The 15792-nt window shown below is 46.5% G+C and overlaps 1 protein-coding gene across 1 annotated transcript; it reads left to right on the top strand.

Annotated features, from left to right (window-relative positions):
* The first annotated feature begins 4393 nt into the window (after nucleotides 1–4393).
* Nucleotides 4394–9211, top strand: NR0B1 (nuclear receptor subfamily 0 group B member 1). The gene is made up of 2 exons (XM_025997427.2): nucleotides 4394–5590; nucleotides 8864–9211. Exons 1-2 carry the CDS (start codon nucleotides 4420–4422, stop codon nucleotides 9106–9108), a joined length of 1416 nt encoding a protein of 471 aa, XP_025853212.2. The 5' UTR covers nucleotides 4394–4419; the 3' UTR covers nucleotides 9109–9211.
* Nucleotides 9212–15792: the final 6581 nt, after the last annotated feature.

The following is a 15792-nucleotide window of genomic DNA, read 5'->3' as shown; positions in this document are numbered from 1 at the left end:
TCTAAAGTAGTATTTCCCAACACTTTCCTTGAAGAATAAGGAAAACACTACTATTACTCCCTGTCACCTCTTTACTGAAGGTACTGAATTCTGAGGCATTTCAGCTCTTTTAAGCCTGGATTGAAAAGTCGCATCAGGTTTCAGATTGTCGTGCCTTCCTAGGTCAAGAGCAGCTTGCCGTGCAAAGGTCAGTTTTACCATTTTACCCGGCTTTATCCCCACCTGTACTACACTCCTACATCCTTTTAGTGAAAAGTGCATTACTTTGAAGTTGAAGGCTGCATTCAAGCAGGCAAAGCAGCTTTACTCCCACCCTGAGTTGGAACAGATAATGGATTCTACAGAGCAGGTGTCCAACTGGCCAAGGTCACCGAACAATGACTCAGTGTAAATATCCCAATTGCAGTTGTGGACAAACTCAGCACATGACAGGTGCAGCTGATGAGTGTCCTTTTGTCTAGCTGTCACAGAGGTCCGAGGACACGGAACAAATCAAATGAAGAAGCTCGTGCCTGCCTTAGAAGGTTATGTCTTCACTAATCCCGTAGCAACCAGCAGGCTGGCATTACTTGGTGCAAATTTCTGCACTGATGTGTTTGGATGATTTTGTTTCTCAGGAGCTATTTGTTCAGGGGGAAAAATGGAAAGTAGGACGATGAAGTCAGTTTTCTCCTGACATTTCTAAGGATGAATACTTGTGAAGGACAAGCAGGCAATCTCTCCTTAGAAATAGTCCAAAGAACCTAGAAAGTCCTTCAGAGTTGCAAATAGAAGATCACAACTTCAAGAAAAACATGAGTAAGAAGATCAGAAGACTGCTTCTGGGAAAGAAGAGGAATTATAACCAATACGCTACAAGTTCATGGTTTTCAGCACTGTACTGGAGCTTCAATTTGAGATGATGTCTGATAGTCAAAGGCAAAGGCATCAAATACGTACAAGGTGTGAATGATTAAAGAAACAAAAAATATGGGTCTAACTAGGATTTTTTAAAATATAGTTGGCAAGACGAAGAGTTTTAGGAATACCCTTGAGTTATAGAGGGCTAGGGTACCATTATGATATGGTTTCACTCATGTGTGGACTACAGGAAACAGTGCCAGGGACCATAAAGGAAGGAGGGGAAACTGCATGGGGCAACATCAGAGAGGGAGACAAACTATGAGAGACTCTTAACTCCAGGAAACAGACTGAGGGTGGCTGGAGGGGAGGTGGGTGAGGGGATGAGGTAATTGGGCACTGGGCTTTGGAGAGGGCCCATGATGTGAAAAGCACTGGGTGTTATACTGTATGTTGGCAAATTGAATTTACATAAAAAATAAAATAGTTTATCGTACTTTTTCTGATTTCATAGGTAAAAAGAAGCCTAAAGCAAGGCTAAATGTTCTGAAATTGAATAAGAAGTAGACACTTCCATTGCTTTATATTTTCAATGTAATGAAGAGGTCAGCAAACATTTCTCTCAAGGGCTATATTGAGAGGAAAAAATAATAGTAACTCTTGTAGGACTAAGAACAGGGTGGACTTGTGAATATAGGTTTATAGAATTTTCCCCATTTCACAAGTATGAAGGCTGAAGTTAAGGGACTTGTTTTATCTTGAGAGTGGAAGAGTACCTTTGACTGTTAACTTGGTCTTCTTGTTACTTTCCCATGGTGCCTGTAACACTCTAAGTATCAAAAAAAGGGCCTCCAGAATGCTCAGTCCTGCAGAGCTTGCTCATTTCTCCTCCCTCCAGGGTCAGTGCAACAATAGTCGTGTGGGAATGCTTGCCCTTGGTGTTGAAAGAACAAGCTATAACCTTCTCCTCTTTTTCTAAAGATACAGTTGGCTAGCAAATAAGTTTGAGCACCTACTGTATGCCAGACATTGTTCTAGTTGCTGGAACACAGGGTCCTTGACTTCGTGGGACTTTTATACTAATGGAGGGATACAATCAACAAACAACAAATAATGGAATCAATCCATCATATCCGATTCTAATAAGTGTTTGGAAGAAAATAATATAGGATGACCTAATAAAAAGTAACTATCTCTGGCAACTTAAGGTGGGGACTGTGGTAGGCCAGGTTTTTCAGCAGGGCTGACAGCAGGGATTCATCAATCAGGAAGATCGCTGAAGTACCAATCAGAATACCTTAAATAGTAGCCTGAATATTGGAAATGGCATGACATGGACAAGGAGATAACATTTTCAAGATATATTATCATTGTGGACCAGATGGCCCATGCAGTGCTTTGAGTCTGGGCCAAGACATGTGGACGTGCAGGAAAAAAAAAAAAGAGACAGCTTCTGGGTTGAAGGTGAGGGTGGGCTTCCCTAGGAGAGATTGGAACAATGGCAGTGCTAGTGTAACATCACCTCCTAACCAACCCTGAAGTTATCCCACATGATATTAAAAGGGAAGCGGGGGACAATGGCTGATACATCCCACACTTATCATGTACCGGGCAAATATTTTACATGGCTTTATCCCCACCTGTACTACACTCCTACATCCTTTTAGTGAAAAGTGCATTCCATACTCATGTATGGAAATGATCTCACAGACGCTAATTGTCTACACTTTACAAGTAAGGAAAGTGAGGCACAGGTGCTTAAGGAACTGTCCTGTGAAAAGCTAAATCATGCCACCCCAATGGTGTCCATATTCTAATACTCAGAAGCTGGGAATATATTATCTCACATGGTAAGAGAGTTCGCAGATGTAATTTAATTACAAAGTTTGAGAAGGGGAGATCATTCTGGATTATGTGGCTTTACCCACTGCAATGACAAGGATCTTTAAAAGAATAAGAATGGAGATGGAAGCAGAGGTAAGAGTGATGTGGCCAGGAGCCAAGGAATACAGGCCGCTTGTAGATGCTGGAAAAGGCAAGAAAATAGATCCTCCCCTGGAGCTTCCAAAAGGAATGTCACCTTGATTTTAGCCCAGTGGAACTGATTTGAGACTGCTGGCCTCCAGAACTATAACATAATAAATTTGTGTTGCCTTAAGCCACTAGATTTGTGGTGATTTGTTACAGCACCAATAGGAAACCAATACATGGCCCAAGGCCATAGAGTTAGAAAGAGTGAGGGCAGGAATTAAAATTGAGGCAATCTGGTGCCAGTGCTGGAGATTTAACCTTTATGTTGTAGGGCCCCTCACAGGCAGAATAAAATTTCAGGTTGAATGCAAATCCGTGTCTCCTAGGTATTCCTCTTATGCTCAGAATTCCAGGTCCCAGAGAAACTACAAAAGGAGAAAGATGATCCTATGGCAACTGGTACACATTAGTCTTCAGTCCTGGACCCACGAAATCACTAAACAAACCTCCCATTTTAGAGATGAGGAATTTGAAAACTAAAGGGTTGTGAGTTTGAAGTTAAGCAGCTGGTTGGTGAAACAGTTACACAACGGGGGCAGGTGGTGATGTGGAAAGACCCACTGATCTCAGCGCCCGTATAGAACTCAAGGAAGGAGGCTGTGTGGCAAGTGGGGATCAAAGGAGCCAGGCTTCCTGAAACCCGTGTTTCTCATTATTGAGGTAGGAGGGGTGTGAGAAGAAACATTAATTACACAACTACCCAAGGTAATACTTTTAGAAGAATCCAAAGTTCTCACTGAAGCAACCTTTTAGCACCTGCGATTATTATAACCCCCAAATATTAGCCACTTTTACATCCTGGTCACTCTTGCTCTTTAATACATAAAGTGGGTGCTCATGAATATCAACGGAGTCAAACAAAACGCTTATGACTGTATCCTTAAAGCAGCGCTTTTCAAAATGTAAAGGGCATGCAACCCCCACTCCCCTCCCGCCCCGGGAACCTCATTAAAATGCAGATTCAGAGTCAGAAGGTCTGGCTGGAGACCCAGGTGGGGCATTTCTAGCAAGTTACCACGCAATGCTCTTATCGCTGGTCCGTGGTCTTTACTTTTCAAGTTTCCTGAAAACGAGACTTCCCCATCCATATGGAAAACATAAGTCATAGAAAGTTTGAGCACTTAATGAAAGTATTCAACGATGTCATAGAAATAGATTGTCCCCGTTTAATGAGGCACGCCTGCCCTTCCAATAAAGGGAGCAAACGAGATGCCAGGTTTCAGTGAAGAGTTGGAGCCCTGCCCCCAGATTATCTGCTACCTCCTCTGCGCTCTGCCTTCCAGAGGCAGGGAAGGGTGTAACCAGAGGAACGGAGTGTCCAGAAGCTCCCATGCCTCCGCCCCGCCCCCTTCATTCTCAGCCTTTAAGGAGCATCTGCCCCTTTTTAACCGCTGAGGTCAAGGGCGAACACTCCCGAGCACAGCGCCCGCGCCCCCCTCCGCGCCCTTGCCCTGGCGGAGACGGCCGACGCGCGTGCGTGCGCGCTTGGTATAAATAGATCCCAGGCGGCCGCCACCGGACAGAGTCGGGTTCCGGGCACCGCGGGCCATGGCAGGCGAGGACCACCAGTGGCAGGGCAGCATCCTCTACAACATGCTCATGAGCGCCAAGCAGACGCACGCGGCCCCGGTGGCGCCCGAGGCGCGGCTGGGGGGCGCGTGCTGGGGCTGCTCGTGCGGCGCGGAGCCCGCGCCGGGCCGAGGGGCGCTGCCGGGGGCGCGGACCACGGCGCTCCTGTACCGCTGCTGCTTCTGCGGGGAAGAGCACCCGCGCCAGGGCAGCATCCTCTACAACATGCTCACGAGCGCCAAGCAGACGCGCGCGGCTGCGGAGGCGCCCGAGGCGCGGCTCGGGGGCGCGTGCTGGGGCTGCTCGTGCGGCGCGGAGCCCGCGCCAGGCGGAGGGGCGCTGCCGGGGGCGCGGACCACGGTGCTCCTGTACCGCTGCTGCTTCTGCGGGGAAGAGCACCCGCGCCAGGGCAGCATCCTCTACAGCTTGCTCACGAGCGCCAAGCAGACGCACGTGGCGCCGGAAACGCCCGAGGCACGGCCTGGGGGCGCGTGGTGGGGCCGCTCTTACAGCGCCCAGGGCCTGGGGGGCAGACAGCAGCTGCCGGGCCGGCAGGCCGTGGCGTACCTGTCCCGCTGCTGCTTTTGCGGGGACGAGCACCCGCGCCACGGCAGCATCTTCCACCGCTTGCCGGCGAGCGCCAAGCAGACGCACGCGGCTCGGGAGATGCAGCCCGCGGCCCCCTGGTGGGACCCCCGGTGTGACGCGCAGCGCCGAGTGGCCCTGAAGAGTCCACAGGTGGTCTGCGAGGCCGCCTCGGCAGGCCTGTTGAAGACGCTGCGCTTTGTCAAGTACTTACCCTGCTTCCAGGTGCTCCCTCTGGACCAGCAGCTGGTGCTGGTGCGCAACAGCTGGGCGCCGCTGCTCATGCTCGAGCTGGCCCAGGACCGCTTGAACTTTGAGACGGTAGAGACCTCGGAGCCCAGCCTGCTGCAGAGGATCCTCACCACCAGGCGGCGGGAGACCGCGGGCGACGAGCCGCCGCCTCCGACCCCGCAGCCGCCACCCTTGGTACCGCCGCGCGAGGCCGGGCGTTTGCCAACGGCCGCTGAAGTCCAAGCCATCAAGTGCTTCCTTGCCAAGTGCTGGAGCCTGGACATCAGTACCAAGGAGTACGCCTACCTCAAGGGGACCGTGCTCTTTAACCCGGGTAAGTGCGAGACCTCGGGCGCGGGCTTTCCTCCGTTCAGAAAAACTCCGGGCAATGGCTGGCCGAGGCACAGGCACTTAAGAGTTTTCGGTGGTCAGGGGAGGGTCGGGGAACCAGCGAAGAATCTCGAGTAACTCAGCAGAGTTGGGGGAACTCCAGAAAGCACTCCTCGTGGGTGGGCTGCTGTCAGACGCTCAACAGAGAGCAGGGGGATTGGGTGATGGAGTTTAGTACTTATCTCTCTCCCCCTTCTGTTACCAAGGAAAAGTTTGTGCCATCAAGGCACAGGGCTGGTCCTCCTCTAGTCTTTTAAATCCAGTAGTATCGCTATATAAAAAAAAAAAAACGCACAACTTTGTGTTCACTGCAAACTCTGCCACATGTCTTTCTGAAACCCAGTTCTGAGGTGAACTACAACTTTTTGTGGAAGGAAATCTATTCAGGCTCGTATGAAAGGAAACCTTTGTTAAGGAGTCCTACAGTATCTCCCAGGGACACTGTCATGCAGGACGCTGGACTTGCCTTTCATGGGACTGCTTCTGAATGATCATGTTTATGGTCCTAAGCAGCTGGACTATGTCCTCCTCAGTGTGTCCATATCAGGGTACTAAGGGGACAGGGGAAAAACACTAGGGACTGCCAGCAGGAGCACTGTCTTTTAGAGCTTGCAGAGACCCTAGGGACCTCCTCATCAGGCCCCTCTGCCCTTCACCCTGACTCCATCCCATTTGCAGATTAGGTAACCTAGTCCCAAGGGACTTTACTCCACAGTAATGGCCAGTGAGTCGTGGAACATGGATCTCCCAGCCCCCATGGGATGTCTGCTGCACACACTTTCAAGTTGTCTGTTAGGTGCTGGACACTGCCCCACACACACCAACCACATCATGAGAGAACATCTCCATGGACTACCCAGCACCTTTTCTTGAGTATGTGCCATTACTAGAGCTGTCTTTGACCAGAATCCCTCCAAAAGGGTCACAAGTGGTCACAAACTTTCCAGGCAGCTTGAGTTGGGATAGTTTTTATAATGCTCCCTCCACACCTTTTCCCTCCCTAACACCAGGAGTCTCTGGTTATGCTCCTGCCTAGCATTTTGTGAAAGGGCACAGAGCAGTATCTAATAGGATAATATTTCATTCCGAACTCACATTTCAAGACCTAGAGACCTCAGCTCATCCCAGGGATCACTGTAGGTCACCTTTTGCTTATATTGTTGTTTTCCAAACTTGGCTGTGCATAAGGGGAGGGGGGCACTTGTTCAAAGTCTTACCAGGCTCCTCCCTTGGAGGTTCTGTTTTGGTAGCTGTGGTCCAGGGTCTGCAAATCCGCATTTGTAGTAAGTGCCCAAGATGGTTCTTCAGATCATTCTTCAGCCAGTGTTCTTTTTTTTTTTTTTCAGCCAGTGTTCTTAAACATCTACCATGTGCCTAGCTCTGTTGGAATATAAAAGAAAAGCAGGGGCTCAGCTTCTTGAACTTTACATTCCACTAGTTTCCCTCTTTCCCTCCACCCTGTTTAGCATACTCTGGTCATACTCTCTCTCTCTCTCTCTCTCTCTCTCTCTCACACACACACACACACCTCCCTTATTCTATCTAGTTCTCTGAATCCTCTCACTATGACTTTAATCAGCTAAGCTGAGTGTGTTTTCAACACAAATGCACCTGCTAAGTGTGTGCCTTTTCTTAGATGTTTATCCTTTTGTTGTGAATCCTCTGATCTTTATGTTTAAACACTTTTTTAAAATTGTGAAGTCCATCTGTCCACATTTTTCTTTCCTGAATTTGCTTTATGGGCATACCTTTTGCAAGGAGGCGGTGGGGGTGCAGTGAAAAAGGAGAGTATAGTAGGAAAGCAGAGGAAAGTGATTCGAGTTCACTCAAGTTTTAAGGAGCCAGGAATCCAGACCTAGAGGAGCTTCACAGTCTTGGTGGAACTTCTTGCAAGCCTCCTCTTCCCCTCATCAATGGAATCCACTCGAATGGGGTCTCAAGTCTGGATAGTGACCTTAGGGAGTAGGGGGGTAATGTATGGAGGGGGGTAATTGGAAATAGAATATGGAGTACAGATGTGGCTTAATTTCATTCTCACTTTATCAGACATATTTGCCTATGATAGGAATGGCTCACCTGTTACTATTTTTTAAAGAATACCTGCTGGTCCTGCTGCTCTGTTGGTCACCATATTGTTTTTGAAATACTTTACTGCTGGATTTTATAGGAAAGGGAAAGAAAGCGATTGCCATATTCACTGACATTGTTTAAACAGCACAATAAGTTGGTCATTATTTAAATACAAGTTAAAGAACTTTACAGTAGTATTACTGTCCTGCAGGATCAAAGAACTTTTAAAAGCAGACTCCTCTTACCACAGTCTTTATACAACTTACAGGCACATTATCTTTCCTACATTGTATTTCATTCGCTTTTACCAGAGTTATCACACTATCCTGCAAAAAGGTCAAGCATTCCCTGTTTGAAAAGTTACTTTTGAACCTTGTTGAAATTGAAGATGTTTGCATATTTTTAACTTTTAATGCCTGTAAGACAGTGCTTTTAAAGACCTCTTTGTTTAGTATTTTTAAAAAGATGCTTTTGCAATATTCGTTAGAGTCAGTTTTTAAAAAATCTTCCCCAATACAGAAATCATGCTACAAGGAGCTAAATGGTCAGTATTATCTCTGAAATTACTATGGGACTCAAGACTAAAATCAGCCTATAGGCCAACAATTAGAATGAGACTCACAAGTCACTATTTGTGGCTGTGAAGTTTACCACCATCAGCTAGGTAATCATGGTATTGCTGTGGGAAATTCAACAGAAGATGGTGAAATATTTGACATCTGGCAAAAGCTGTAGTCATTCTACAGTAGCCTGCTTTCCCATAGGTAAAAGGTCAAGGTGCTCACTTCTTGAAGTAATCTTAATGTCTTCCTATGTGTACAGTGAACTAGAGCCATAATTCATTAAATGATACTCTACTGTCCTAGTGAATAAATGTGCATATGCTGGCTCAGGGCCAGCAGTTTTTAAAAGTGAGGAGACAAACACAGTGCCTATAAAATAACTAAATGGTATTTCACTCTCCCAAGCATTGCTTCTAAAAGCTTATAACTAGTGCGCCATTTTATCCTTGTTCTAGAGAGCCCTCTTAAGCAGGAAGCTTTGGACTCTTGTTTAATGTGGGAAGGGGCAGAAACGGATGAGCAAAGGATGCCAAGTGAGCTGTTCACCTACAATAAAGAGACTTTGCTCCCTTTTTCTCCTCCAGACCTGCCAGGCCTTCATTGCGTGAAGTACATTCAGGGACTCCAGTGGGGAGCTCAGCAGATACTCAGTGACCACATCAGGATGACCCACAGGGGGTACCAAGCCAGATTCGCTGAACTGAATAGTGCCCTCTTCCTGCTGAGATACGTCAATGCTGATGTCATCGTGGAGCTATTCTTCAGGCCCATCATTGGTTCGGTCAGCATGGATGATATGATGCTGGAGATGCTCTGTGCAAAGTTATGAAGGCGTGGGGGCCACACAGGTGCAGTTCACCGTGAAAAAATATAAGGAGCCAGAGGCAGAAGAGTGTAAAAAAAATAATGCCAAATAAACTTTCTTATTTTTATATGCATATTTTTGTATTCAATTAAAGAAAAACTTTAGTTATAGACAATTAGAAAATCCTCTGATCCATACTGTTTAATCATGAAGGAACACATGTGCCAACAGGTGACACTTCTCTGTACATCTCCAAGGAAGGAGCAGGCTACTACTCTAATAAGCTATTGTCATACCTTTAGTGACTCTCTCCATTGAATCTGCTAAAATCAAATTTATAATACTAAATTATAATAAACATTACGATGTTGACCATTGATTACAAAAAAAATTCAGCGCTTAAGCAAGGCCTTTAAAAATATAAAAAACTGGGAGGATCCCTGGGTGGCTCAGCAGTTTAGCGCCTGCTTTTGGCCCAGGGCGTGATCCTGGAGTCCCAGGATCAAGTCCCGCATTGGGCTCCCTGCATGGAGCCTGCTTCTCCCTCTCTCTCTCTGCCTGTGTCTCTGCCACTCTCTCTGTGTGTGTCTCTCATGAAAATAAAACCTTAAAAAATATCAAAAACTTAGCCAACATAATCAAAAATTAAGTTACCTTTGGAGGTGGCATCAGGACATTTAATATTATGACATGTCAGGATTGGCAAGGGTTGACTTGGCTCTCTCTTCACTTCCGCTTCCACTGGCTGTATAGAAGGCTGTCCTTGTACCAACTGGAGTTAAGTGGCAATCTGTGATCACAGAGACACCTGAAAGTAAAGTCAGAGATTTTTAGAATTTTCGTTTGAGACTTTATACAATAAAGTTCAACAAGAAACTTATATTCTATAAAGAGGCATTATAGTTCTAGGAAGCACAACATTGTTATAAACCCCTAATGGTATCTCACCCTTCAGATACATATATAACTGTCATGTTGAACAAGCACAGCATAGAATCATAAAGTGACTTTACAGGGGCAGCAAGAGTCAACAATAATCTGTAGAACCAGTTCTTCCTTCTCCCTGGATAAAGCTTAGGGCACTAAATGTTTATTCACTTATAGGTAATAAATTTCCTGTTAGTGATTAATACATCTAAGCCCAGGGTACTAACCCAATGCAGGCAGTCTTAAACTTTTGCGCAGACCCCTCTGGCAGCCAGGGAAATGGGAAATGCTTGGATGCCTCAGAATCAGGCTCTCAGAATAATGCAACAAATTACGTATGTAGGATTACAAAGGAAATCAATCATGTCAAAATATAAGAGTAAAAATGTCAAATTTAAAAAAAAATTTAAAATCTATAATGTATATGCTTCCTTATGAATACATTAAGTAAGAAACTAGTGGCAGGTCTAATATCTACCTTCATTTCAAAGCAGTGATTGATGTAATTAAAATAGTCTAGATGTAATTTCGATGTAATTTCAAAATAATCTAGAGCATCTACAGTATGATAAGAAAATATGACACTTCCATTGGTGATTGTATTGGAAGACCTCAAGATCAGCACCCCATTCAGATTGGTTAGAAGTTCTCACAGGACACAGCATACAGTGGCGTTCAGAGCAAGACTTATTACGGTGATGTGGCAAGGATACACAGCCTGATCGTGAGGGGGGAAGGCCCAGGCTGGCCGAGTCTGGAGGAATCCATGTGTCCATGTACAGGCTTCCTTTTGCTCTCTCTCTCCCACCAGGGGTCGACCCAGAGCACACTCTTCCCCAGCAATGAAAATTCAGCAACACGTATGTGATACTTCTGCCCAAGGAAGCTCCTTGAGACTCAGGGTTTAGACTTTTTACTGGGGACTGCTCACATAGACACCTTTCACATAGCGTGGACCAAAATTCCAAACACAGAGAAAGGAAGCAAATGCTCAGTATAAACCCCACGGTTTGCACATTTTAGGCCCAGTGAGTCCCTCTTACGAGTCAAGGAAGGGCAGGAACACTCCCCAAACGAAAGTTGCCAGATATCAGCCAAGGATCAACCTAGCAAGGAGGCCACTGGAAGGACAGCAGTCCCCCTCTTGCTATGTTAACTCGTCCGAATAACCCACTCCCTGGGCCCATGGCCAAGATGTCTTTACAGAATTACCATCAGGAGGACTCCACACAACAGACTGAGGCCAACCTAAGGTATTGATCTCATGTATGCCTTTTGGGGATTCTGGACTGAAGCAGTTAACACAGAGACCATGAGCCATCAAGCTCTGTCTTAGAAAGCCAGCTGGCTTCCTTCATAACTTCCTGTATGAACCTTTTTTTTCCTCTTTAACCTGGCATGAGGGATCATTTCTGGCCCAGCACAGCCTGGCCAGTAAGATGAAGCTGTCCCCAAGCCTTCCCGGGCTGAGGCAGCATCATGATGGCCAGGGCCCACATCCAAGAAATACAGTCCCTGAGGGTACATGTGTCCCTGGAAACAGAGTTCACAAAATTCAGGCACCACACACAGACCAGGCACTGCAGTAGAGGCTAACAGGGCCCCCAGTGTGGCTTGCTGGTGTGGTTCCTCCTGCCTCAGGCCTCCCACTGGTGCCTCTCAGAGGAAGTGCCTGACGTGGTCAGTCCCAGAGAGTTCTGTCAGCAACACTAGTCCGTGGCCTGCTGAGTGGAGAGGGCATGTGGAGGTGCTCTGTGAGGACTGTGCGGGACCCCACAGCTCAGAGTGACACTGTGGCCCACGACCTGGACCTGGAAGTCCCCCTGGGATCTGAAGCGCTCAGGGCAGCTGGCACAGGCAGCGTGGTTTTCCTTCAGGAAGAAGGGATAGCTTCTGGGAGCAGTTCTGGAAAACAGAGATCATTAACACCCCACCTCCATCCCCTGCCCCATGCCTTCCCATGTACCAAGGTTTTGTTGTTCCAACATCAGTGTGTCCCACTCACTAATCTTAGCTTTATGATTTCTCCTAATCATTTCACTTTTTTTTTTTGCCCAGACATTTCGTCTGAAACAGTTGTGTGCGAAAGGGACACAAGCATTTTCACAGAATAACATTTTTATACTACTTAACCAGAAGAATCCATTCATATTCTTATTTGCCCGTCATTAGGGCAAAGAAATGCTCAGGGTGAAATCCTGATTTTTTTCAATATATTTTTTAATGGGTTTATGTAACCTCTCCTTTCCCCAGACCTCTTGTCCTGATCATTTTTCCAACAAGCAGCCTAGAAAAAAAAATCAATCCCTTTCTGGAGACAGCTGCATTGAATGATCCAACTGCCTTACTAAGGTGTGTACAACAGGAGAAAGGTGAGGGCATACAGTCAGGCAGTCAAGCCATTTTTGCAAATTGCAACTAATTTGGAAAGCAGAACACAATCAACAGCAGTGACTTGTCCCACCCCCAAGGGGTCCCAGCATTTGATCCGTCAGAGGTGGGCAGAGAGTCACACTCCCCCAATGTGCAGCAGGAATCACAGTGTTCAACAGGAATCACAGGTTAGGAATGCAGTTGGGCTCCTTACCAGAAACAAGGAACCTTTCTGCAGCTATATTTTTAAAAAAGATTTTACTTATTTATTCATGAGAGACACACAGAGAGAGGCAGAGACATAGGCAGAGGGAGAAGCAGGCTCCCTGCGGGAAGCCTGATGCCACTCAATCCTAGGAATCTGGGATCATGACCTGAGCCAAAGCTCAACTGCTGAGCTACCCAGGAGTTCCCTGCAGCTTCATTTTATACAGTCTCATTGGAGAACAAGCCCTTTCCTCAGATATCCACAAATGACCCAGCCGGTCTAGGCAGCATCCATCACACGTTCATAACTACAACTCCATAGAGGGGTGTCCTCAATTCCCAGCAGTTCCAGGGCCTGTGTCTGCTTTCTGTTGAGCAAGTAGTGCTGGCACTGAAAGAGTCCAGGGCAGGCCTCTCAGGTGTCAACTTGGACTCAGGTCCAGAAAAATAGCACCTGGGAAGTCGGTAAATCAAAAATACCCGTCACTTTTCCTCAAGCAGCAGCAAAGCTGAGACCTGTAGAGCTGGCACCTGTGTTCCAAGTCCAAGTGACAAGCAAAGCTCTTCCATGCACTTTTTACCTTGTCAGTGGTAGGGGCCAAATTGCCCCATGCAAAGCTATGCACACCAGGGGCCAGAAAATCATTGGCTCCCTAGGGTCAGAAATCTGATTTTCTAATAACTCATTAGCAAAATTAAAAAATGCTTTACAAAATTTCCAAAGTGTATCTGCATCTGGACATTGGCTCCTTTTTTCTTTTCTTTTCTTTTTTTTTTTTTTTTGGCTCCTTTTTTCTTGAGACTCCATCCAGTAGGCAAAACCCCAGCAAAAATTTGTCAGTTGCAGAGACCTGTTTCCAACATTATGAGTTTAGATTTCAATCCACCCACCTGTACAACAAGCAAGGGAGCAGTGTCCCATTTACGCTTTTTTTTTTCAGCTTTCCCTGGTTAAGAAGACCCCTCTAGCATTTATGGAATTGAAAGCATATGACATTCTACATTAGTTTTCTGTTGTATATCCAGATACAATAGCCACAAAATGCAAAACTGTGATTTAAAATTCCTTTTTTTCCCATTACAACTTTATGCAAAGCCCTAGCAGTAAATTCGCCATCTCCAAGGTTCACATCACGGCTTCCAGGAGAACCCAGCAGGACTGTGGGCCCAGGACAGCTAGGCTGAAAAAAATGGCTAGGGTGGTTTTTTTCACTTTATTTTTTCCTCTGCTTTATCTAAAGCCTTGCTCCAGCCTGTTTCCTTTCCACTCAGAGGAGAGAGCAGGCACAAACTGATGTTTCTGTTTGGGCCCTTTCTGCCTTGGCCCAGAGGAAGGAGAGAGACAAATCGACACTGGGCTGTGGCTGCTTTTCCCTCACTGTAGCCTGCCTAAGCCCAACATAGCTGGGGGATCCAGCGAGCCACCTCTCCTAGGAATGGATTTTTTTGACACTGCATAGGTAACTTTTGCCTTTGGTCACAAACAACAGCTCAGCTGCTGCTTCATACCATGGTAAGTAACTCCACAGCCATGCACCTACTAGGGCTTCATCATTCCCTGCTCCCACTCTCTTTCCCCAAGATAACACCATGGCTGTATTTCAGTGAGTTAACATCAGTTAGCAAATTTCACCATTGTGTTGGAGGTCTGCAAGACCACCTCACATTCAAATATTTCGCTAGATGGTCTCATAGCACTTGCACCTAGCTGTGATCACAGCTAAGGTGATTTATAGTGATGCAGTGAGGATATACAGCAGCAACAGAAAGGAAAAAGACACCGGTGGAATCTGTGGGGATCCTCATGCAGGCTTCCTAATGATTGCTCCCTCCCCTGGTAGGCCATCCAGGGTGCACTCTCCTGCTTCATCCCCACCCACCTCCAAACAAAATTTAGTTACATGTGTGCAATGTTTCTTCCCAGAGAAGACCATCCGAAGACTCAGTGCACAGGATTTTTACAGGGGCTAGTCACATAAGCGCCATCTACCTAGCAGGTACCAGAACTCCAGACTCCCAGCAGGGAAGCAGGTGCTCACCATACGCCACGTTGTCAGTACGGACAATCTAGGCCCAGTGATCCACCCTTATCGCTTAGCAAAGAGTCGGAATACTCCTGAAATTGTAGTTCCTAGGCTTAGCCATGGGCCAACCTTGCCCGCAGGCCTTTCTAAGGATAATGCTCCCAGACTTGCTATGTTAATTTGTTTCTGCACCGACACTGCTAATACTTCTGTGTTGTGTTACATGCATTCATAATTAAAGGAGAGGCTCCATTTCAGTGAGAGTTTAATGAAAATAAATATGTAACTATTTTTTCCCCTTGGAGTTCACTCAACCTCCAATTTCCATCCACTGGCTCCTTGCAGAGAGGGAAAAGTCCATTGATGATTGATTCAGAACCAGTGAAAGTTGATAGCTCATTTTTTTCCAGTCTGAGACTTTCCCGAGTTAACTGCCTACAGAGGCACAGCAGGGGCTTCTACTATTCCCCCACTTTGTAGTTTCTAGTCATACTTCTGTATTTGCTGAGAACCACAGGGTTGGAAGGCATCAAGGAGGAAGAGGAAGAGGAAACAGAAGGGTCCTCACCTGGCTGATGCCAATCTTACAGTTTTCTCTGGCCACAGCAGATGTTTCAAGTTGACTCTCCTGTGGGTATTTACAGAGATTATTTGGAAAACTTTCTCCATACTTCCCTCCACCCTGATCTCTTTGGATCCCTTTCCGACAGCAACTTTTCTGTATTCCTTCCAGTTTGGCTTCTCCTTCTTCAGTCCCCAGCTAGCTAGCTCTCTCTCCAGCTCCTTCTACTAAGTCTTTCCACCCCAGTAGGCAAGTCTTTGGGACAGGATGTAAGATAAACATGGCAGCATGCCTGTCCTCCCACTCTTCCCCCTCTGGAAGGGAGAACACTTTTTTTTTTTTTTTTTTTTTTTTGCTTTGGGGAGCTTTGAGAGTGTGGCTGCCCACCCCAGCCACCTGTTCCGTACTCTGTTCTTCTGCGGTTCATGTAGCTCATATGTTGCCCTTAGATGTCCCAGCGAGTGTCAGACACTGATCCATCATATTCCCCGAACTGCATCAGTCTCTGATTAGCTCTACAAGTGGCCTCCTTAAAGTCCTTTTGTGGCCTTGAGTTGGAAGGGGAAGCACCTCGGCCACTCTGCCTTTGGGCCACACTCAGCACCCAAATGGCTC

This window comes from Vulpes vulpes, chromosome X (genome assembly GCF_048418805.1).
Source record: "Vulpes vulpes isolate BD-2025 chromosome X, VulVul3, whole genome shotgun sequence".
Lineage (NCBI taxonomy): Eukaryota > Metazoa > Chordata > Mammalia > Carnivora > Canidae > Vulpes > Vulpes vulpes.
This window is presented reverse-complemented; position numbering and strand designations above follow the sequence as displayed.

Bases quoted from the DNA above. Each gene is read 5' to 3' on its own strand.
- NR0B1 (XM_025997427.2), top strand. From the start codon at position 4,420: ATGGCAGGCGAGGACCACCAGTGGCAGGGCAGCATCCTCTACAACATG. The intron at 5,591-8,863 runs GTAAGTGCGAGA...TTTCTCCTCCAG, and splicing joins GACCGTGCTCTTTAACCCGG to ACCTGCCAGGCCTTCATTGC.